We start from the raw sequence: 25,565 nt of genomic DNA on the forward strand, positions 1-25,565 counted from the left end.
AAAACCCAACCGTTCCTACAGGCACAGTCCTACGCACAGACATGGAGGCTGGGAAGCTTCTTCAGGCTCTCAGTATCCAGATGGTTCAGCCCATATAAGTTTAATTGCTCCCAAAAATGACGTCTGTCCATCAACTACCACCATCTTCTTTCTTTCTCCAAGCCTCCACTGGTAAAAAGGGAGGACAGCTAGCATTTTGGCCACAAAATGCTAGCTATCCTCCACTTCTCCTGTGATGTCTACTGAACGTGAGCCCTGCCAGGCAAAGCCACCTTCTGACACTCAGGCAAAGGGCTTCAGCAAAGCTGCTTGGCCAACAGCTCACCCGTACCTGGGCTCCCAGAATAAAGGGGACCTTTGCCTCACTCAGCCAGCATCACCATTAAACTGCTCATTTGCTGTCTGGGAAGAACGCTGGCAAGCAATAGTACCACCTTCACTCTCCCTCATCAGCTTTCCCAAAAGTAGAACTAACTTCTACTAACACCACTCTCCAAAGAATGCCATGCAGGAATGTCTTTAAGGATACCTCTTTGACTCTTTGACACCATTAACTTCTATGAATAGCATTAAAACACCAAGAGTAAGGACAGCTTCCTTCGCTCAGGTCTTCCCAAGATACAGAACTCAACACCCTATCACTCAGCAGATTCCCACTTTTATTTCTGAGTGCAGATTTCCAAAGGTCAGCATAAAATACAGCACTGGGACTTTACGTGTGCTCCACTGTGCATAAAGACCAGTAACCCCAATGTACCCATTGCAGTAAGTCCTCCAGTTTAATTGTTCTTACTCTTAATTCTAAGTACCCTTGGTAGTTCTTTAAAATATGCCAACCATGAGAATCATGGAAAACCACAGAAAAAGGAGCAGGGAAAGAAAAACAAGAGACCTCGCACACAGAGCATTCTTGTGGGCCCAGGAAACTCGTACCCATGCTCACCAGGCTGTGGTCACTAACTGTTCTTTAAACAGTTTTCTGCTGACAGTAGGAAAAAACACAACACAAGTCTCTCCGCACTGACTGTATTTGGGAACTAAGGAAACCTACAGTGAGTAATTCTCACACTGCAGCACCTCCAACCCTTCTACTCAGCATAGATACCTCGCAGCTATCCCCTCTTTCTCCTTCCTATGCACTTCTTTCTTCCTGGTATCTTTGTTATTCTGGGTCTCGCAGCTGAGAAGGGGACCGGACAAATCGTCTCCATCTGAAAAAGCATCTTTTGAGACTCCATTCTCTCCCACAAAATGCTTCCAGCACCACAGTGACTTTACCAGTAGAACTGAAATACTAGCTAGAAATGGAGAGAAGCATGCTTGCCACTAGCAAATGGAAGATTTCCGAGTAACAAGAAGCTAGGAAAGAAAAACACTGACACTGTCCGTGTGGTTCTGCCCTTAAAAAGAATTCAAATCATTCTAGCCCTGCATTTGGATGACACATTAGTCAAAAGTCTCAAGTCTGCAGGCAATCCTTAAAGACTCCAAGGTTACTTAAAATTGAGATAAGCGAAAAGTGAGATAAACTGCTTGTTTTTACAACAGGGTTCTTCAAACCCAGAGCAAAGCATCAAAAATGGCAGGAATTGCAGAAAATGGCCAGGCATACCATAAAAGTACATTCCAGCCCTGCTCAAAGAGCCCAGCCCATGCTGGGCAGGTCCCTGAGGAGCACAATGCACAGTACACAGCCACCAGCATGGGACTACAGGAACGTGATGTGCTCGAGGCCTGGGGAGGATAGGGTGAGGTACCAGAGGCAAGTCAATGAGTAGGAGCCACCTCAATAGAGATAAAACAGCTCAGCAGGAGACATAAGTCAAAGGTGGTTAGAAAGCATGGAAAAGAGTTAGTGCCCCCTCTGAAGGATGGAAGATGGGAAGCCAAGAGAGGGTCACACGAAATCTTTCTTCACTCACACAGCAAGCAGAAAGGTTTCTCCTGTTCAAAGAGAAAACCATCTACTATACCTCTCCTATGTAGTTACATATATGTAAAGGCAAACGGAATGGTTTGGAGAACCTCACCTTCCTCTTCCCTCAGCACTGTCCCCCAGGACAGGGGCTGCCCATCAGTGAGAAGGGGAGATCCTGCCCTCCACGCTCTGCTTAGACACTGAAGTCTGGAGTTCTACACAGCAAAAGAGCAAAACTTTCACAGCCTACAAGCAAAGTGGGACAAAACGGCAGTGGGTGAATGTTTTGAGACTGCAGCCCAGATCAAGACTGATGCTGAGACCCACTAGCAAAGACTCCCAAACCTGTGCAGTTCTGGTTCTCTCTGCAGCAGATAGGACAAAGAACTGCAGCCCTTCCCAATGCCCCACCAGGGAAAAGAAAAACCTTACTTTTATTTTCTTTTTCACTCAGGGTACAGCAAAACAAAAGAAAATCAGTGCTATTCTTTACTACTTCTTTATGACAAAGCACTCCTTGGTGCTAGTTTATACATCAGAAATCAGGCTCTGCTTTCCTTCTTTCTGGAGAACGTGAATGGAGAGGTTACATAAGGGTGTAATCAGAGCTGTTACTTCCTTTCCCAGCTGAAGAGAAAAAGCCGTGGATCAGGTTACAGACTCAAGGGCCGGACATCACTACTGCAGCCTTCCCAAATTTTGCCCATAATCCCCAACAGACTAGAGAAGCTGCATAGATATTTTTTACTACAGTGTTCTGAGAATGTAAAAGATGATGTATATGGTTATTAGGGAAAGAAAAAAAGAAAGAGAAAAAGAAGTCCATATCCAGAAGTCTTTCATCAAACTCAGGAAATTCCCCAAGCTTGAAGCACACAATCACTCAAGTCACCATTTTCCATTTCAGTTTGTTCTTCGTAAGCACAATAAAAAGGATGAATGAAACATAATGGAGGTGTTAAAGGAATGTGTACATGTGGTAATAAGAGATGTGGTTTAGTGGGAAACATTGGCGGGAGGTGGACGGCTGGACTGGATGACCTCGGAGGTCTTTTCCAACTTTGGAGAACCTATGACTCCGTAAGGGAAAATGTATAGGACAGCCTGGCATGCAAGCACACTAAATATACAGTAGTGCATTATGCACCAGTAGTGTTTAACATAGGCTGATGTGCCCACGTTTGCCCCAGCCATGGCCACACCAAGCATGTGGGAGGAGGCAAGGTGGTGGCCAGAGGGCCCACAGCAGCACCAAGCAGTAATCCAGCTCATTCCACTGGTGCCTTCCTCACCTTCCTCCCCAGTTCCCAAGCTGCTGCTGAAGGAAGATGAGATCAGAATCCTGCAGGAGGAATTTCTGTTCCCACAGAGCTCAGAGGAACCGGATGATCTCAGAGGATCATGTGAAGAAAGTCCATGACACTTCCATGAGGCAGAATATCATCAGAGCACTGCCAGCAGTTTCTTAAGAGCGCACAGTGGGAAAAATTAATGGCTTTGCTTATGTTTCCAATTTCTCTCCCACTTCCTCCTCCCATTTGCCAGACTCTGTCTTCCCTTCCCCCAGCAGCACGGGTAGGCTCACAGCACACATCTGCCCTTCTGAAGAGAAGCACAGAGCCTTGCACAGCAGCTGAAGGGCTAACATGCATCGTCCAGCTCAGCTCCATGCCCCAGCATTGTTCTCCTGCACAATTCCACCCTACAGACGGGACTTAAGCTCTCACAAAAATAAATCTCCCTATATATAAACAATAAAAAGGCAAGTTTCTGTGAGCTAAGATGCTGTGAGGAGTTCTTTCACCTCTGCCTCGCAGAGCGCTCACTCTCCTCTGCTAGCTGCCCTCACACCACCCACCCAGCGCAGCACCCCACACCACACAGGTGTTCTCAAAGACATCCATCCCTAAGGACGGGAGGGAGCTGACGATGCCCCACAACACCATTTGCAAGCGGTGACCACTGCACGCCTCTCCTGAAACAATGGGCACGGCCCAGCCGTGGCACTCACACAGAGTCGCTGCTTGGAGCGCCACGTTAAAGCTATTTAGAACCAAGCTGGGACAGCTGGAAACAAAAGCACGTGTGGCAACATCGGTAACACGAATGCACTAAGAAGCAGCCGAGCTCGGGGCTACAACAGACGAAACCAACTCCTCCTGCCCTCACACCACACGCTTTAGGGTAAAGCCATGTTTTCAGCACAAGGCTTCACAAAGTGATAATTCATCCGGGGAAAGACGGGCAGCTTGCTGCCAGCTTTCATTCACAATTAACAATGGGACGGCGGGACACGGGAACCTCATGATTCGACACAAAAACTGCACCGTCAGCCATTTTACCTTGACCTTTACGTTCCCCACCAGTAATTTCTAACCGGGCTGCATTTTGGACAACCAGTTACACTAACGCTCGTCGGAAGAGCGGCAAGCTTTTATATCATTCCTTTCAATCACCTCCACCCCTCGGAGCGGTCCCGGTAGGCACGCCGACCCGCACCGCTCGCATCGCAGAGGGGCGAGCCGCCCCGGAGCCGCGGGCAGCGCGCACCGCCGCCCCGAGCGCAGCAGCCCCGAGCGCTCCTCCCGCCTGGGATGCGCTCGGCGAGGCTGCAGCGAGCCCCGGAGCTCCGCTTTCCGCTCCCCTCCCCGCATCCCCGCCGCTCGTTTGAATGAAGCGAAGCCACGCTCCCTCGGCACTGCCTCCAGGAGGGAGGAAGCAAATGCCGCGGTCCCCCTTGAAGCAACGAGCCCCAGCACATCTCCTCCCGCGGCCCCCCGCGCCCCGTCCCGCCGCAGCCCCGCGCCCCGTACCTCGGCAGCCAGCCGCAGCCCCGGCGCCTCCCGCCCCGACACCGCCCGGCAGCAGCCGCGGGGACCGGGAGCGGCCCCGCCCCGCCCCGCCCCGCCCCGCCCGGCCCCGGCCCGCGAGGGGCGGAGGCGGCGGCACCGGGCTGGGAGCGGGCGGGGCGGGCTCGCAGCGCCGCCCGGCGGGCACGGCGACTGCCCCGGGGCTGCGGGCAGTGCTGGGAGCCGCGAGGGCGCCGCGTGCCCTGCGACGGCTCTTGCCATTGAAACGCTTCTCTTGCTGCACTCTATGATGTATTTTCAGCTCCGTGCCCGTTGTGAAAGAAGGTCTCTCATTGCCTGCGCTCCCTCGGGGGCAAATCGCAACTCTTTATAAAGCGTGACTTAGCAGTTAGCGCTGGGTCTTATACTGTAGTCTGTCCTGCCTTTGTAAGAAACGTTGATCCTGAGACCAACTTTTTTCTGTCCCTAAAGCAACTCAGTGCAGTATGAAGGCTATATCACAACTCCAGCTTGGACTTCTTAGCTCTTTTCACTCCATCTGCTGGACTACCAGAATTCCTATGCCCAGTCATGCCCCTCTAGGTGGGCAACTCTGCCCCTCTCCTAGAACAGAACCGATACTTCACGGGGGCTGTTTCACCTGGGGTAAAAGCACGGTCTCCCTGATCTTACTTTCACATGGAAACACATACTAGGATATGTACTGATTGACACAAGGAGGAAGCTGAGTCAGCAGGACTAACCGCTGGTGAGTGGGCACAAGGGTGATGGCTTGGTGCTTGGACTAAATAGTCTTAGAAGGTTTCTCCAACCTTAATGATTCCATGAACTCACTCCCTCTCTCCAAAAAAAGTAGAGCAAACCCTTGACAGAACTGCAACATAATTTCGACATCCATTTTTCTAATCACACTCTTAGCCATAAGATCAAGCCTAGTCCTTGCTCCTGTACTCAGTGAGCAAATTCTGCGCACTCATGGAATGTCCCAGCTATACCTCTGCTCTCAAGCAGTGGGACTGAGTGCACTCTGGAAGCCTGTAACACTTTCCAGCTCAAGCATAAAGCAGCATTCATAAGACAAGAAATTTCGCTCTAAAACTGAGCATAGTGATTTAGCAATAATAATCTCTAATAATAATCTAATAATAATCTCTCTTTTCATTACAGAGGATGGCCACAGGTTTGAGCTCTGTCTGAAGAGCAGACATTCAACATGCAATCTGAACAACTCCAGTGCTGTGACCAGCAAATAGGAAAGCAAGGACTCCCATAAATGCAGCTTATCCTTCACTCACCTGAAGCAAAACAAACTGCATTCAAGTTGGAATGAGCAAGCAGCAGTTCTGTACCAGCTACATCTCCTTTGTGCTTTAGAAAGCATTAGTTAATTCAGTGCGGAGATAGACCATCTGCTTTCTTTGACTGAATCTTACACAGGATTGTATTCCCAGCCATCAAAACACCACCAACTTTCTATTTTGCTGTTATGTCTATGTTTTCTGCCAAATAGGGACTTTCCCTTTTTGTCAAGCGACAGCAGTACGACTTCAGTTAGCATGCTGTTTTTCTCCTTTGCAGCTAAGAGCCATGTAGGGCAACCCAAATCTCTACACCTTTAAGCTGGGAGAAAAGATCAACCCGACTTGGATGTTTCATGCTAAAGGTCTTGTGACAGAGAAGGACCTCCCTGTACACACGACATGTTTGGAACTCTTACAAACTATTCCTGGAAAGGTGCCACCACTGCTAGCACCACTGAGATCTTTGTGTTAGCACACACAAGTTATAGTAGTGACATATTACAAGTTTCATTTCTACAGTTGTTTCCTTTGAAAACACATTCCTCAGTGTCTAACTACCCAAATGTCTCTGCTTTTCAGTTCAAGTGTAAGTTACATCCATTAAAATAAAGAAAAACATGGAAATGAGAACGTCAACAACACAAAAGAGCTACAGAGACTGTCTGCTACCCTGGTAATTCTGCAAACTTGGAACATATTTCAGGAGCTTAAGGATGAATTTGACCAGAAGCAATGCATGCAGTTTCAGACTTCCTAAATACTCCTTTCCTCCAGCACCCAAAGAATTGCATTGCTGATGTTAGGGAATAAAAAATAGTCCCATATTTCCCGGCAGAACAAATTAATCTTTCCTCCAGCTAAATAAAAATGAGCTTTTCAGAGGCATAGTTACATGCATCCTGTGACAAACAGCTCCTGAAACAAATAAAAAGACCCTATAACTTTGGGAGAAAGAGGCCCAATGCTATGTAAATTCAAAAGTTTACATCAGATCAGTCCTCAGGTTAGTGACAGGGCTAAAATCTTCAGTCTGACACCACGTAACACTAGGAAGAGGAGTCTCTGAGTACTAGAAGGCAAACATCACCGCCGAAATATTTGCACTGCAATCTCTGGCATACAGTGAAACACAGCCTGAAAATATTTGCGGCAGAATAATTGCAGATAATCTTGTCCCATTCCATATGCTTTTCACAGAACTCTTTAATTTTATAATGCTTGCGTCTTTGTGGCTCCCCAGGCACGACGTATGTTGGTTTAATGATAGATTGCACTGCACTGAGATTTCTAACTGCGTGTAACCTCTATTTGTGGGGACTCTGCTTCCTACATGCAGATGAATGTGGCAATGATGTGGTTCTGTGCTCTGCATGGTCATCTCATATTGAGGATTCTAGTTAAAAGGAAAATATTTTCTTGAATTATAGATATTAGACCAGGACTATTTTGGGGAACACAATTACTCAGCAGAAGTGCTGGAACTGAACTGTAGTACGTGTAAACTTACATTCAGAATTAAGCCCAGTATATTAAAATAATAAACCCCGTATGTCACATATTGGGGCTTAATAAGTTGCAGCAGACTGGGAACGATCATTCCTGTGCGGTCATATGAAATGATGTGGGATTTTTCCAGCACCACGACTTCTAATGAGGAGTTCTGCTTTACCGTTATTATTACCGCTATGTGAAACAGCTCTGCTATTTCCACTAGGATTTGAAAACCTGAAAGCTGACAAATGAAAGCAACAGAAGACAGTGTTGCACAGTTGAAGCCGACAGAAGTATAAAGGAGGGTGACCTGGGTCTTCAGCAGGAGGCTGTGAAATCTTAACAAAGACCTAATAAATATTAATACTGAACCCGGTACAGACAATTACATGTGGGGAAATTATTTTGCATATGTTTCCATGAATCATGTATTCATATTCTCACCTTTCTGCTTTTCTCAAAGTAGAATTTAAACAAGAACTGACCATGCAAACTGTGGCTTGAAAGCCTTTTGAACTCCAAGCAAAAGCACAGGCAGATGGAGCGTTCAGTCAGGCTCTTTGCTGGCTGCCTGTCCTTCTGCAAATAGCAGGAACGATAAAAGTGGCATAAATTACAGAGAGGAGTGCAGCATAGAAAAATAAGTGGCTACAGAACCCAGAAGCAGTACTTCTGGAAGTTCCCTCCACATCATTCTCTAAGTCCCAGAGCCTTCCACTTCCCCTGCTAGCTAAAGAAAAGAGATGAGTTTAACTCGGGCACATAAGGACAGCTTTTTCTTCCAACTTAATTGCAAGAAAAGCCTATGGAAGGTAATGCAGCTGTGAGGAATGTGACTGCACACGCCAGACAGACACTGCCAGCATCAGTTCTTCCTACGTTCCCCAGCCGTTAATTACTCACTGGAGGTTATGCCTCCAATGCAATTTTTTTGTTCTCCTGCTTTATTACAGCACAGTGAACTCTTTAGGAGTGGGAGTTTTTGCCAACAAGAAGCAAATTAACAACACATGTTACAGTACGTTTCCGCTGCCATCACAGGTGAGCACAGTGCTTGTAAGAGATGCTATTTGCAGCCCTATTAAAGCAAAGACCTTGGATCCAGCCCCAACTATGGAACAGTGAGCCAACCACAGCTCTACTGGAAGACACAAGGCTGCAGTGATCTAAGTGGTGCCTCAGCCAAACCTTTAACTCCATCCAAACAGAAACACAGCACAGCAACGCAGCCTTCCTCTGCACTGCCCTGTTAACTCATCATCAGTGCAGCTACTCAGACTGTTCAACCACCTGGCTGAATCCAAGAACATACTCCATTAAATGTCAGCAAACTAATCACTGGTCTGTCAAAATGCAGCTTTTACGATCGCTGCCAGCTTTCACTGAGTGTGTATGATTTAGCTAGTCTCTGTTATCATTATCCCATGTAATACACAGATTGTCATTTTTAAACAAACAAACTGTACACATTATAATAAAATCCTTCATACGTACGGTACAGAGTACCATGCATAGGTGGTGCTATGCCACGTATCATCCAAGAACAGGTATTACCAAATCATTTGCTTTCATCGTTCTCACCAGTAAATGATCACATTCTGTTTTCTTCCAAACATCCACTTTGTTATTTCATATCCACATACTAAGGAATATCCTTATATCGTGAGTGGCAAAAAACGTGGAGAAAGGCCATAAACCAAAGTGCTTTGTCAACCTGCAAGGACCTGTAGAGGGCACTGGTCTGGGGGAATTACCCAGCACTCCAGAGCTGTTCTAAAGGTCACAAATCCTGTGCATAAATAGAGGTGTTGCTAACTGACCCTTGCTAAACTGACTGGCTACTTGCTTAGACAGCCCTAAACAAATATTAATTGAAACAATCCAGAGGGCACATTATCTCAGAAGTAGCCAAAAGATGTTCTGTTGACTTTGGTCTCAATTACTCAACAGCTTCCACACAGAAAAAGCACGCTCATGAAAGAAGCCAATCTACTGCTTTAGTATAAAAATGTAACTAGAAAGAGCTCGTGCAGAACACTATTATTTCTGTGATTGTTTCCCTTTAGGAAAGCACAACTTGAAGAGGGAAAATTGCTAGAAAGCTGCTGTTTCACTTCCATCATTTGTCTGTGAGATCAGAATCATCAGCTTACGTGCTGAAGTACTCTTTCTGCCTTAAAATATGATGAGAGAGGGATTCTGAGGGAAACAGACCAAAAGGCAGCCTTTCCTCCAGCAGAGCACCCGGTGCAGGAGCCAGTTAAAAGTCATTTCCTTTGTTCTTCGTAGAGTACAAGGACCAGTCTTTCCATACATCTTAACAATACCGAGAAGCAAAAGAAGAAAAAGAGTGCCTACCTCTTCTATCTACTTTGCTTCTTAGGCTCCTGTAAAATGAACAAGAAGAGTCCAGATTAGCCAGAATTGCTTGTTGTTAAATCTAAGAGCCACTTCAGCAAGAACGACGACAGAAAACCTTGCACTAACAGGATGCACGGTGAGGGTGTGAGGGTTGCTGTCCGTACTTTACAGGGAACTATTCTGTTGGATGGTTTAGCATCTGCTAAGCATGCTGTCAAAGTTGGTGATGTGTTGGCATCGGCGCAGAATCGTTGAAACACAGGACAACAAGCAACATGAAAAAGCAGATGCTGAGGACTCGTATGCGATTCAGGCCCTTGAAAAGGGCACTCGTGACAAGAAAGCTCCTGTGATTCAATTCAAGGGCTTCGCATCTGGAACAAACACTTTTTGCAGGGTGCCACGGTGCATGAAGTGGAGCTGGTAACTTTATAAAGATAGCACACTCCAGAAGGCTGGATTCTTTACTGCAAAAACAAAGCTGGTAGACTTCATGCAAAACTACGTAGGTTATAATGAATACTTTTGACTGTAGGGAGAAAAATAAATGGCTTGAGTCCAGAAACTCTTTCTGCCTACATAAGTCTGTAGGAGATCCTTATTCAGCAAGTTTTCTACAGAAGACATTAATTTACATTTTCTTGTTTAAACAACTTTCTCCATGTGAGAAATTTCAGCAGACACAGGCTTGGAGGAATGAATGAATGCTGCAAAGAATTCCATCTATCCCATACAGATACTTGTGACTGCTGCCATTTTGGGGTCCCAAAGATGATGCAGATACCGGGACATCAGTCTGTGTTAATCTGCAGCTGCTCTCCTCCTGGCAGTGCAGTTTGAGATACACAAGGTCCTAAATGGGCTCAGATGAAAGGAAAGGTTTCTTTTAATTGCCATCACTGTTAATGAACAACTTAGTCCTGTTCAAACATTCAAACTGTGATATGGGTGAGTGTCTCAGTTTATCATGCCCTCAATCTTTTGAACAGCTAGATTTTATTTGCTAAGCTTTGGCTGGTCCAAAGGAACAAACTTACCCTGAGAGGGATTGGCTGAACTTGAGGTCTGGACTTTAGATAACAAAATGTTCAGGATTTGATGCAATTTTGCCTCAGCTACCTTTGCTGAGCTTTGAGCTGTCCTTGCAAACCTAGCAAGTAAAGCAAGCTGCCCTGGAACCTTCCTGCAAAATAGAAAGGCGTGGTCTCGTTCCAAAATTTGAACGTTTTTGCCTACAAGTTAAAGAGAAATGCTGAATCTTTGTGCCAAAAGGAAAAATACAAACACAAATGGACGTGTTAGTCTTAGCTATGGTTTTCTATTTTCTATGCAATTAGAATAGCCGTGCGGAATTATTAAACAATGACAACATGCACTCCAAGTACTGTTGCATAATAGCTTCTCATGAATTTATTAATCAACACATCACTGATGAAATATTCAATATGTCGTGCTGGGGCTTCCCGCTCCTGCCCCTGGGGTGAACTCCTTTCCTACCACTCTGGCACACTCAGCATCGGTACTATTGACACTTTCAATGATACCATAGTTTTATCTTTTTGATTTTTTGAAGAAAAAACATTGCAATAAAGACAAAATGTCAGCCGATATGTCCAGCTGCCCACAGAAACAAAGGCCCATCTTCTGCAAGTGAGATTCAACTAATTCAATGCTAAGTTCTCTCCTACTTGCCAGTGGTATTCATTTAGTTCCTGACATCCGTTCCAACTGGAGTGGAAGGGTTGCAGCTGCTTCTGCAGCACTGTCCTTTTCAGCCCTCACTGCAATGAAGCCCTTAGGAAATTTAATGGGACATCAACCTCATCTCTGAGCAACTTGAGCCTCACCACCCCCACTATAAAAGACTTTTTGCTTATATCTAACCTAAATCTACCCTCACTGAGCTTGAAGCATTTCCCCTTTTTCTATCACCACAGACTCTGCTGAAGAGTCTGTCCCCTTTTTTCCCCTTTAGTTTGTGCTCAGCAAATAATTTCTTTTTTCAAGTCACACCATAAGGCTGGAACTTTGCTGGCATTGGGTGGAGGAGCCTTCATCTTTGAGCCTGATCATGCAGCGCAACTACTACATCCTCTGGGAAGTCTGGTGTAGTCTTGTCTTGCCAATAAATTAAAAAAATAAATAGCTAATGCTTAACACTGATATTAGACTTACATTTTTTCATGCACTTGCTGATAAGGAACAAAAGAAAAATACTTCAAACTAAATTTAAAAATAAACAAACAAACACAAGCGTCAAATATTGTCTTCTTACAGAGCTAGAATATGTGATATTGTCTTTCCTCTGTGTACTCTTCCTAAAAAATAAAGTATTACATATTCCAGTCCCCAGGGCGCTAAACACAGACATCCCCTGAGCAAACAAAATAAGTTACTCGGAATAACAAACTATAAAGACAAGAATATGAGATTATAAGAAAACACACAGCTGTAAGCACTAGCTGCAAGGCTTAGCATTCACCGTCACAACTTCTTTCTGCTGGGCTTACTCTGATCCTTCCCTTTCACGCTGCTAAAGCAAGTGGATTTTTTCTACCACTATGGAACTTCCATGCACTGTTTTTGCAGAGAGGAAGAGACACATAAATGAGTCAGAAAGCCCCTCAAAGTCAGTGAAACAAACACTGGATCATGCATGTCGTTTGAATGTTTGACACCCCCTAAAGCCCCCAAGAACCTCAGAAACTAAAAGCCTGGGGAATTTCTGCTTTGGCAGGCCCAGAGTGAAGCATTAGCCAAACACATTGCTATTGGCATCCAGTCTTGGAAATTTTAACCCAGCAAAACCATAGCTTGCTTCAGTATAATTAAAACAGATGCTCAAACTGGGGATTGCCAGGCTAAGTTAAGAAATTACACACAATATATTTTAACAATCAAAACGTCTTGAGTAATCAGGAGAGGTGGAAGTGGTATTTCTAGCTTCGAAACTAAATCAGGAAAATTGAAAACATTACACATAGCAGTAATTAGATGTCAGTTTTCCCCCAGGCTCTAGAACAGTCAAAATGGACTAGTGCTATTAAATCTTGTGTTCTGTAGGTCTTAATTTTTGCAAGCCGTGTGCCTTTGCAAGTCTCATGATATTTTACAAAGAACTGTCAACCATCAGCCAAGCTCTGCATAAATGCATGCCATTTTCTCCAGAGTACTGCTAGATGTTTTGATGATATTGCTCAGATAGGTAAACTTACATCTATGAGGAAAGCAATAATAGCATCATCCACTTATGTGTGCTTCACTATATCTTGGTTGTGGGAAAAAAAGCCATTAAGCAGTTTAATGATTGGTTAAGGAAAGCTCTCATCTAAAATCATTAGGGTCTTCTCAGCTATTCTCGTCAAGCTCCATATGGCCTCTATAGGAAACAATTATCATTTTACAAGAAAAAGCAAGTTTCTCACTTGTTCAGTTTTTAACAGAGCTTGGTCTGTTCATTCTGCTATTTTGAAGTTACTCTCCTCATTTTTTTAATGACTTTAGAACCCATTCTGAACAGGGCTATTGTCTCTTGGACAGAGTTCCACGTCTGATTTCCATCTGTATTAAATGCTCCTGATGACTCTTCAGCTGTAAAGACGACCTTCAAGGAGTAGTATGAAACTCAAACAGATTGCCAATGTCAGAATGAAGTAAAGTGGTCTCATTAGAAGGGGAGAAGTTAGGCTCCCTCACATTTAAAAAGAAAGCTAGAAGCCATAAGCACTGATTCTATTTTCTTCATGGATGGCAATGATCCATATGGTGACATTTCATCTACAAATTCCATATTTGTTAGCAAAATTGAGTAATAGCTTTCTAGTCACGTGTTATGAATTAGCAAATACCGCTGTCCTCAAACTGCTACAGTGAACTTGTGGCAGGGAAGTTATAGGAACCACAGACTTGCAAAGCGTAGGCATTGCTAATTTGGAGGCAGAATTTAGGTAATTCAGACCACAGCACTTTTACAGTCACACTCTGTAGGTCCACGTGGATAAGATACAGGTAATGTATATAAGACACAGAATACAAGAAACCCCCTTTATCTAATCTGTATTATGGCTCCTGCACTCCTTAATATCACTGGTAGAAGAAGCTTTCTACAGCTTCTCCTTAGAGAAACCTGAGGGGTGGACCATAGTCTAAATGTTAGACCATAGGTCTAAATGTTAAGTCTGTCGAAAGAATGAATAGAAGTATTAACTTATTTCAGGTCTAGGACATTCTGAATTGCTGTACTGAATCACATCCAAGTTCTAGCTGCAGGCTGAGCTCTGCTCAGGCAGCCACAGAATCCCGAGGCACCAAAAACTGCTCATGGGCAAGGCCATCCTCTGCTGAAGTGATGCTTTTTGCAATAAAATTTCAATTTACTAAGCAGTCTGGTTCCTGAGAGTTACACAGACAGGCAGATTTCGCTTGTCTTCTTAACTTTGAATAAATAGATTATCTTCCTGTATTTTTCAAAGTATTTATAGGAAAGCATTGTTTCTTTTATTGCTAATATTAAATTAGAAATGAATGCAAATCCAGTAAGCAAGTATCTCATACACATTGTGAAACAGTCTTCTAGAGCAGATTCCTTTTTTCAGCAAAAGCATAGAAGTCATTAGTTTGGAAGGCAAAGGATGGGTCTTATGATCAAATGTATGGGATCAGTTCTCTGTTTGTCCATTTTGAATAGAATTCTCGTGCATCTTACACAAACGTAATGGAAAAAAATAAAAAAATAACACCACCATTTGTCCTCAATTGATTTCTTTCATTTTCTTTTATGTCAACCAGGTAATTTCTCATACGCATAGAAAAACTGTACTTGATATCATAAAGTACTGCGATGCAGTGTGAAAATCTGGTAGTCAGTTCTAGTGATCTCATGGTTCTGCTATGATTCATGAATATAGAAATCCATTAAAATGCTTTCATTAATCCCTGATGCTTTTACTGTATTCAAAAGGCATGCAGCTTAAATTCTGAATTGTACAATAGGCTTTAACCTTCTGCCTTGCCTCCCTCCTGAGTCTCATTGGCTTAAGGAGGAAAACAACTGAAGAACTTGAACTACGTCAACGAAAAATTTAGAGACAAGTTAGGGCAGAATGTTTTGCAAGGCATGACTACCATGACTATCACATCTGAGTGAATAATCGGTATTCTGAAAGCCACAGTTCATCATCTTTTTATATGAAAGGGAAAATATAGCTTTACCTTGTTGAAAATGGGTTGTGCGACCTACATACAAATTAATGCAGACAGGAGCAATAAAATGAAGCATGGTAGAGGAAGGCAACACGTTCATTTATTAAAAACATGCAATGTATCTATATTTCCCCCTCAAGTCATTGAGTCTCATTGAATGTGAAATGCTGTGTGATTGCCTTAGCTGTTGTTACTAGGAAGACAGTTGTACTGTTAAAATTAATTTCCATTCCTTCTGCTTTCATCAAGCTAACAGCTTTCAAAAGCAACAATAAAAAGAATGACCAAAGAAGACGAAAACTTACCAAATCTAAATTCTTCCCTCCTCTCACTTAAAAGCAGTGGTGCTTTTTCTGTGCTTCTGTAGCCATTGAGAGTGGCTCTAGATATAGGTAAGTGGTAGCAAAACCGTGCTTTTTAAAAGCAAAACATTTCTATGAATAGAAGAATATGTTTTTCTGCCTCCTGAATCTCTTCACTACTCCTTATCAACGAGCAGTGATCAGATGACTGCAAATATGTGCAGTTCATAGAGCTAGTCCCAACCAGCAGCCAACTGTTGCTGTTGTTGCAATTTTGTTGTTGCAATTTTCAGGTTGACTGAAATATCTTTTAGCTCTCTTCCCCCTCAAAATCACTCATTCTCACATAATGTAATGCTTTGTGGACTCACCCAAAGTTGTTCAAAACAGCTACAGTCCACTGGAGAGACAGCTGTTTGTAAAGACACGTGCACAGAGACGTGCAGAGCATGGGGGAACCTCTCCGTTGGGTCACAGGAGCCAGGTCAGGCTGCCACCTACAAGGATTGAAGCACTTTGCTTATAAATCCTGTCCTTTGTACAGCTATGTCCATATCACCATCAGAAAGCTGTCTCGCATCAGGACAAGCACACACCAGCTATTTTGTGAAGTCCCTGCAGAGGGGAATCGCGTGTAGCATTTGCCTCAGCACAAACATGAGATCAACATCGCGCCTCTGCTTCTCACAAAGACTTTCATCTCAACCTGCTGGCTGAGGTGAAAATTTCTGCTGCATCTCTACTGCCATCTTGAAGTGAGATGACCAGCTCCAGTTAGTCAGGATGCTTTATGGGGATATAATTGAGATGTTAGTGGCTTCATCCAAAAGCATGCCTTGTTTATCCTTGTTTGCCCCAGCTGCCCAGCTCAGCTGCCTTGATCAAGCAATTTCACTTTTGTTATCAACAGCTAGAAAACAACCAGCACATCTATCTATCTTTTCCTTTATCACTCAATAACTCTGAATGGATCAGATCGAGGAAAAAAATAAAAAGATGCAATGACAAGGGAATTGGTGTCTGCAGCACGAGAAGTTTGTTTGAAAGCTGATCTTTGAGCTGAAAGTAGCCTCCCTCCACATCCCTCCACAACCACCAGGACCTTTTCCATACTCTACCAAACCTTTAATGGCACAACCACTACAGAGTCCTGCAGCGTTCACTGACAAATGTTTTCCAGACCAAAGATGACTACTTTCATAAATTTAAAAATGAAGCAAGAAAAGTGACTTTTCACACCTTCTTTTGTAATATACAATCGAAACAGTCTCGTTTTCTTCTTTTCTAAGACAGATTTTAAATTGACTGCTATGCTGGAAATACACTGGGGACATTCATTCGTCTCATTCCAAGTTTAAAGATTAAGCTCTTCAATTATTAAATTGTACCCATAGCCAATAAGTTGCTGTGCAGTTCATCTTTTAAAGTAGGTGGAATCTTCGCAATCAGAAAACCCGAAAGAAGGACGAATAAGCAAAACTGCTGTGCACAGATCTGAAATTTGTACTTGTGATGAAAACCCTGGAGATCTGCTGTATCAATTTACAGCTAAAGCCAGGCTTGCTCGCAGGGGCCCAGGTCACTTTTTTATGTTTTCCAACAGCTGCACAACACACAATCCCCATTCCCAAGCCACCATGCAAACCTGTGCATTGCAGCCATCTATGGGGATAAGCCACATTCCCACTTGTCAAACTGTTGGTGCTTTCTTTACATGCAAAATTACATTTAATTAACAGAAGGCCGGATACCATAAGGTATCCTGTACTAGAGGCATCACTGTTGCGAGAAGGATAAGCAGGTTAGCAAAACAGCAACCCTTCCCTTGTATTTCTTGCATGCATCTCCAGCCACAGAATCTAGAAGCAGTTGCAAACAGTATAACACCTCATGATATCTTTCAGAATCGCTTTCCAAAATTTGGCCCATGTGAGGCCTTGCTGTTTTGTCCCGACCAGCCAGCTCCAGGTGATAGAGGCCCTGATATAATACTCAAGTTAGCTCACTTCTAAAGCTCCTTTCACATCTAGCACTACCTCATAAGTCCCTCCACAGACCTAGCTAAGCTGAGACTACACAAAAGGACAGGAAATAAAAATAAAACAAGCAGTCTGACAAAATGGCGTCTGACATAGAAGTGTGTGTGAAGCAAAGGTGTGTCACTGAATTCCTCTGTGCAGCAAAAAGTGGCCCCCACTGACATTTATTGACATTTGCTGAACATCTATGGAGAACAGCAGTGGATGTGAGCACAGTGAAGGGTGGGAGGTATGCTTCAGCAGTGGCAAAAGCAACCTGCTGGTGCAGGTTTTGACAAGCCCAGCACACAGGTTCTTATCCATCACTGCTGAAAATGCAGAGCTAATGGTGGTGACCATGCTGAAAAAAAGAGTGTTTTGCCGTTTACATGGAACTAAAGGAGGCGTTTATTTTGGAGCAACCTACCTGAAATTGACACTTTGAAAATAAGCTTTATTTCAGTGCTGATTTCTGCATTGTGCAGCCATCGTGTACAGGAACGTGCTGAGATGATGTGAGGCAATGGATCCAGTTCAGACCAAGTCCTGCAAAACTGCCAGGCTTCAGTCAAGCACCAGCACAGCAAGAGTTAAGAGCTTGTGCTGTACATCACTGGTGGGAATAGCTCAGGAAGCAGAAATAGTAGGAATAGGATCCTTTACAATGATTTCAGTTTTTATTAACATATTTTTACAGGATATCCCAGTTAAGCCGGACAGCTTGTTTACAATAGGGCCCTGTCCAAGGACAGCTTAAAACTATTATACAGTACATACAGGAGGACAATACAGCCCCAGTATGAGCTACCAGCAGGCAGTAAATCATGTCAAAGCCTCATGTTACACCTGATTAACTACTTGGCTCCAGTGCTGCAGCGTTTTCCAGGAATGCCTGCTTCAGTGTCGCTAAGAGTTGTCAGGGAATTTATGCCATCTGATGGCAAGTTTCATAAAATAGTGCCCCGGTGTATCACTGAAGAAGCGTCGCTTGGCATGAGTGTCAGAGCACACCCTTAGCACCCACAGTGTCCTCTGGTGCTATGTATTCCTAAAAAGTGACCCCATGTCAGCCTCATTTACAAGACAAAAACACATCGCTTCGGTCCCCACAGGATCACCTAAGCCTGGATTACATCTCTATCTGAATTATGCTTCATCAAACACATCCACAGTTCTATTCCTCACTATTCAGTCCATTCTCTAACATGGTCACTGCAATTAAATATCTCCCACCATTTGATTCTGCAAAATGGCTTTAAAATATATACTCTTGTCAAATTGGCAACCTTACCTTTTTCACTAAACACACAAGCCTGCTGGCAGACCACACGGTGAAACCTTTACATCATCTGAATATAAAGGAAACTTTGTTTATGTGAGGTTCAAAATCAATCCAATCTGCTAAAGAGACGAATTTCAAAAACATCCTAAGGTCCATAGGATGCATGGTGTCAAACATGCAAGGCACTGTGGAAACCAAGTCGTAATCCTTAAAGAGTCCATATTTATCCACCTGTCTCTCAGAAAGCCATCGAGCATTGACTGAGATGTAATGCACCTTAATCAAGAGTTAGAGTCCTACAAGTCAGCAGAAATGCTTCTTAATTGCAAAATCCATTAGCTCTGGCTCTACGTGTGCAGCTTCTCCTAGAGCCCTGGAGGAATTTAGGCAGCATTTCCTTAGAAAATGCAGGTAATATTTTAGCTTTACTCTTGATTTCACATACTGGGGATCTGGTGTAAGTCAGGTCTGTCTGCACAAAATATAAACGTGGTGCAGAACCCAGTAAACCAATTTATTGATTTTAGCACGCTGCACAACAGCCCAGGGTAGGCTGGTCACCTGAATTCTTTCTCTTGCTTTCTGAGTGAGGCAATTTCACATTCTAAATTATATCACAGATCACAGTAAAACATTGTCTTCTAAAATTGAACAAGGAGTCCAATTAAAACAAGAGCAAGGCTTCTAAAAATAACAGCAGAACAGCAGAGCAGGCATCCCTGGACTGCAAACCTATTTCTCTACTAAATCATAAAAGCATTTCCCCAGTAATAGCTATCACAAGAAGAGTTGTCGGCAAATGGAGAGCGTGATATTCAATCGCCTTTTCCTGGAAGATGATGACAAGAAGTCCTTGGTTTTAGAATGGAGTAAGAACCAAACTAAGTACTGAGGTCACAGCACAAGAGATATGTGCAACCTTTTAAAAATCCCTACACCTAAATGCAGATTCACCCACAGACACAGTCACTTACGGAAAAGGAGGACATCTGACTGTACCACTCTTGTGGCCTGCTCATATGATTACTTGTGCAGTTCAGAGGCAAGAAAGAAACCAACAAGACCTCTCCAGAAAGGCATCAAGTAAGACATGAATGTTGGGCAACAGGGAACAAATCTCAGCTGGGAGTGCATGAAACAATATCTGGGCAGCAGTTTCCAGGTAAGCACCTCATGGTGGAAAAAATGTCTAGGCATGGGTTAGCTGAGGCTAGCTTTTCAGAAGACTTCTCTTTCTGAATCCTGAACAACAAGGGACTTGTCCTTACAGGTGGCACAGCATCGAGGGACAGTAAATCCAGCAGGACCCCACTGAAAAGGATTCAAAGCTCACAACTGTTTTGCTGGGGGAGGAAGATGGGGGGCAGCCAAGGAGAAGCTCAGGCACTGCTGAACTGCGCCGTGGTAGCAGGGACTTAACAAATTGCTGCCCAAGCCTTTGGGTGAGATGTGGCTGAACAGCTGCAGAGCTGTGACACGAGCCATTGGGCACCGTGCACCAACTCAGACACAAAGCACAAGGTCTCCTTTGTGGCCAAAAGTCATGCCAGCTGCTCAGCAGGGAGAGGCCAAGGCTCAAAGACAAGGTTAGGTCTGGGAGGAAACTTAACAGTTGCCACAGACATTTAGTTGCTGTCTGCAGAGCTCAGCATCTTGAGCAGACTTGATCCTTACCAATTTGAGCTGAACTTTTTAATCAGCTCTGTTTGGGAATATAAAAAAAGTCGATTCGCTTTTAGCCAATTTATTCATCTTCAGCTGGCTTTGTTTAGTAGCAAAAAAAATCAGAGACCCAGCCTCAACTAAAATAAATTCAACCCTTCAAAGTTTCAGCTGCAACCGAAAATCTGTGACTAAGTCTAACTGTATTAATTGCCTTGCTCAATTGCCTGCAAACACAGAAGTGGAAGCAGTGCTATCTGCCTGTACCAGGTGACTAAGTGCAGATATTACTTACAGGTGATTTTCTTTTCCTGGTCTTGCAAGTCTTTGCCCAGAGCACCAAATACCAAAGCCATGATGTGTAACACCACCTTTCCTGTTGAGCTGTGCTCTCCCATTCCACAGCAGTGTCCAAGAAGTCCTGTGCCTGTGGTAATTTGGTCTGCAAGAGGAGTCTGTAAGACAAAATTGAATGGAAAGCGCTGTATTCTTTTTACAATCGATCCATGCAATTTTTAAATTGACCTTCAAAAACGCATCAAACACGCCCAGGGGAAATAAACCAATGATGTGAATTGCTGCCTGAAACCACTATCCAGGTAATAGAGTGCATTTATTGTGGTGGTGATTGAAAAGAAACTTTACATAATGTATTTAGTAAACTCGCCACTTCCCCTTCCACAACAGAAACTTGAGCATCACCCTAGAGTTATAAATATGGTACTATATGTCTTGGTTTCCCTGATTTTGAAATCACTGCTGACAAGCTGAGCATTACACAGGACACACGCCTATAGCAGAAGGCTAACTACTACTCTCACTTAGCTGTACCAGCAGATTTGAGACATTATTATCTCAAGGCACAGATTTGTAAGAAGTGACTTGACTGCAAATAGGGCTGCTTTCTCATACAAAGGCACGTACATTCAAGTGCAGCGCTGAAGGATAATTAAAGTTTTGTTTTGCAGTATATCAGGCTAGATCAATTCTTGCTGTGGAACAAAAAAGATGGGTTCTGGAACTCAGGTTGTCCCGAAGCCTGGGAGTTAGGAACAAAACTGCTTAAATTCATGGCAAGCCTCCAAATCCTGCCAAGCTTTCTCTTAGTTAACTTCAACCAAAATCTAGAGAGCAACTAAGACACCTTTTGTAGGTCAGTGAGAAAGCATAGTTGAATGAAGCCTGAAAAAATAAGCTTTGGTTTCTTAATATTTCCTTCAATTAAAGCATTCTTATGGTAGTAGTTAAACAATAGAGTGGCAAGTCTTAGCATGTGCTCTGACAAGGTATTACACTACCTCCAAAGAAGCAGCAGGGTGAGATATCAGAGGTGTGAGTCCTGACTGTGCTAGGCTTCCACTGAAACTACACCTACAGTATTTCAGCAGAACAACAATTTGCACTTGCATCATATTTTCCCTTATAAAAAAAAAAACAACAACAACACAACCTGATCAGTGTTTCCATAAGAAACTCTTTCTCAACTAAAATGATTTATAACAGATTTATGATGCATCCTGTTTTGTCATGAAAGTATTTAATTCCATGTGATGAGTGTACATGGGTGTCTGTTCGTGACTGTGCTCCTGTCTTAAATACATATTTAAAAATCTAATACATATATATTATGTATAGGCAAGGTCAAAAGGGAAAAAGCAGGGAAAACACAATTTAAGTTTAAAATTTCACAGAAGAGATTAAGAAAGTTAGTAACAACAGTTACTTCAACAGTAATCTTAGCAGGATTTCAACCCAATATGGCGAATGACTGAGGTGGTGTTTGAAGTGACCCATGTTGTACTCAATGCCCTTATTTATCTAAGTTATGATGATTTTAATAGCACCGCCGACTTGAAAAGGTTTAGATAAAATAATTCTGGTTATACCATGAGCCTGTCTTAACAAAACCACTGCCTGTGCTGTCACAATAGCATTCTTATTCAAAAGCAACATTTGCAAGATGGGGAAACAAAGGTACAGAAAGAAAAAGCTGACATGGGCTTTGGCACACAGCCTGCAGCTGAGCAGTGTACCCATTGCTTCAAACATTGATCACCACAGTGCTGGCACCTTTAATTCCCACTTCTACATTTCTCATGCCCATAGCAGCACGCCCATTTACCTTGTAGTGATAAGCACTTCAGATGAGAGATGCACGTGATCTTTAGCAAGATGAAGTTAAGGCTTCTAAGCGCTACTGCTGCACGTACAGTCACTGCATTAATTGTCCAAGTCTGGCTATGGGCTGGAGTGCAAGAGGGATTTTTTTTTTACCATAATAAGCTCATTATATACTAATTCAATACCTCTACTTTGCATGATGATGCACAACCTCACCCACTCTAAAGCATCTGTGTGGACATCATGCTATTTTTCTTCAGGGCAAGCAAGTGTACTTCTTGGAGTTTAAGGCAGACAAAAACTTAATAAGAAGGGGAAAAAAAGAGCCATTATTACTGAAGTCTTTGATGACAATACCAAAATACTGAAGAAGATACTAGAACAAATAAAGCACTTAATTGCAGTGAGGAAACACTGTGATTTTGCAGATCCGGAATCAAGTGGACTTCTACAGTGTGAATCTGGACATTGCTCCTGGACAACACAAAGTGTCTCTCCCCTACCTTGGTGAACCCAGGCAATACAGTGATGTCGCCTGAAAGCAAATGCCTTCATGCAATTCAAATGTGGCCGCCTCTGAGTCACCACAAAACTCCCACAACAGCACACAATCTTCTGTCGTTTGAGAACCTCATTAAACCTATCAACGCTTGTATCTCAGGCTGATGAGACCGGAGAATTCAGAGACAGTGGTATGCTTTGCCGTCCCCTAGTTGTAATCTGCTGAATTTGGGAATTCCCTTCATAGTTTTTCCCCACTGACTGATAACAGGTAAGTCACAAAGACCAAAGATTCCTGAATTTATACCAAATTAGAATTAGTCTGTTTGAGAAAAAAAAAAAAAAACAATGCAGTTCACAATGCAACGTGAAGATACCCATTTTCTGCAAAGCATCAGATGAACTACTTCCTGCCACCTGCAAAATAAGCAAGGAAGTTTGAATTCCCATAAAACACGAGTTGCTCTGTGATTTTGCTTAGTTCTCTTTGGCAGATGCCTCGTATCAGGTATGATTCACGCCCTGGCTGTGCCACCTCAAGCCATCACCATTGCACAGCTAGCATATGGGAGGGTGAAACACTGCCTGGCAAAGCCCCCCAGCCGCCTGCTTTCCCCAGAGGGCTCCAAAGCAAGGCTCAACAGCCTTCAGTAGCATCACGCCTTTCAGCACAGCTGTGAGTGCTCTGAGCGCTTAGAAATAGCTTGATGTCATTTACTTCTCAGTAGCAGCATTTTAAATACATAAGCGTGGCTTGTAAAACAAAGTTAAAAATATATCTACCTCAAAAGATATTAGCATCACTTTAACTGAGAACCTCTAGCTCAGTTCTCAGGAGTACACAGGAATCAGTGGTTTCTTTCAGGCAGAAGATAACACTCGTGGTGTTGGTTATCTGCTTTGCTGCAGCAACGAGCAGTACTTCTCAGTCACTGGGTCACAAGTAGGTCAGGTGCCCTCGTGCAGCACTGTGCAAAACAACCTGTACACAAAGGCTGATCTTCTGAGAGATATGTGTACTAAACAAAGAATGAGAAGAACTAAACAAAGCAAGCACTGGGAAAAAAATGATGAGAATTCAAAGACCTTTGTCTAAATCTTTTGGTTGTGAATGAAAACTACTGTGGCTGCACTCCACAGTGCATTTGCGATGCACTTTTTTTTTTTTCCCCTAGAGGAATGAGGCAATGCTCCGATTTTTTCCAGAGTGTGATCTAAATGGCTGAGCCATCAGAGTGCCTGTATGAAAATAGAATAGGCTCGGATTCTCACCAGACAGATGCTGCAGATCATACCTTTGAGGAGAGAAGAGGAAAACTTAGATCACAGGTTCCCACTCATGTCAATCAATGTTGCAAACTATTAAAAAGGGGAACTCTTCATCTCATGTTCAAACTATTGAGAGATGTGAAAACTGCGTATCATTAAATATTAGAAATGATTAATCAATCAAAGAACACGAGGAAGAAAAAAGTGCTTTCTAGCTTATATTTTAAGAGTATCTTCTTTTTTATTAAAGACAAGACCCTAAACGCACTTACAATAAAGTCTGAATGATGTTAGGAGCCTAGCTAAGAAACACAGACCTCAGAATGTCTGCCCGGTCTTTTACACACCTAGAACAAGTGGGCACCTGAGCTATGGCATGAAAGTCATACCGCCCCAACCCAGATCTTTCAGCAGCTCGCTGCCCATTTCACCCCTAACACCATTCTGACTCAAGACTCTGTGATTTGGCAAGAGCACGCTTGGTGCACTCTAACCCAGAGCACAAGCTTCAACAGCACCCAACACGCAACGGTGGCAGGCAGGAATTCCTGCTGCAGACATCACCTTGCCTCCAAGTCTATGTGCCGTCTTGCAAACAAACACATAAATCAGTTCTAGGGTATTTATTAGGACACAAAGACTACGGTTTAACTTCCTTACCATGCTGAGAGAACCCAGACACGCAGTCTCTTCTCCTCTCCCAGCAGACTGCTGTAATCCTCACACTACAGGCTGCTTCACAGTATTACAGAGGGCAGAGGAGGAGTACTTTCTCCCACAGCTGAGGCTGTGCTAACTCATCCAGAACAGGAATGAAAGCACGAGCATGCCCAACATCGTTGATGTCCAACCACAAAGGCCCACATCTATTTCTGGGAAGAAGGAGGCCAGGTTTAGATTCCTTCTCCGTGTATATCACAACTACTTCCTACGCAGTACAAAGTCCTCGGATCCTGATGATGGACTGCCTGAATAATCAGGCTCCAGTGAATCAGCAACTCTCTCCTTAAACCTCATTTGTTTCTCCAGGAGAAATAGAGAACGCCCATCCCTACCCTGCAGGAGATCACCACCATAGCACCTACAGGCAAGATGCAAGTTTGAATGACCTCAGACTGTAGAAAGAATTGAGCTTTGGTTTGGTCCCTTTGTGGCTACAGGTTATTTTCTTCTTTACTAACATCTCTCTTCATGTTACTGAGCAAGCTGGTCTAGCGAGAGGTGTCCCTGCCTATAGCAGGGGGATTGGAACTAGATGTTCAATGACTAGATGACCTTTAGGTCCCTTCTGACTCAAACCATCCTATGATTCTAAGATTGAGCTCTA

At 43.5% G+C, this 25,565-nt stretch overlaps 1 protein-coding gene across 9 annotated transcripts in view; it reads right to left on the reverse strand.

Annotated features, from left to right (window-relative positions):
• Window positions 1-25,565, reverse strand: part of MYO1B (myosin IB) — a 166,508-nt gene that overhangs the window by 91,992 nt on the left and 48,951 nt on the right. For 6 of the 9 annotated variants that reach the window (XM_090144302.1, XM_090144299.1, XM_090144297.1 and 3 more), the window contains one exon: window positions 20,643-20,802. In XM_090144302.1, coding sequence (XP_090000428.1) covers window positions 20,643-20,802 — 160 coding nt within the window. Of the gene's footprint in view, window positions 1-2,030; window positions 2,171-4,731; window positions 4,810-15,756; window positions 15,782-20,642; window positions 20,803-25,565 lie in introns of those variants that run through there. The other 3 variants (XM_090144303.1, XM_031604439.2, XM_090144304.1) reach the window with 3 other exon arrangements.

The sequence above is a fragment of the Phasianus colchicus genome, chromosome 7 (assembly GCF_987193195.1).
Source record: "Phasianus colchicus chromosome 7, bPhaCol1.hap1.1, whole genome shotgun sequence".
Taxonomy (NCBI): Eukaryota; Metazoa; Chordata; class Aves; order Galliformes; family Phasianidae; genus Phasianus; species Phasianus colchicus.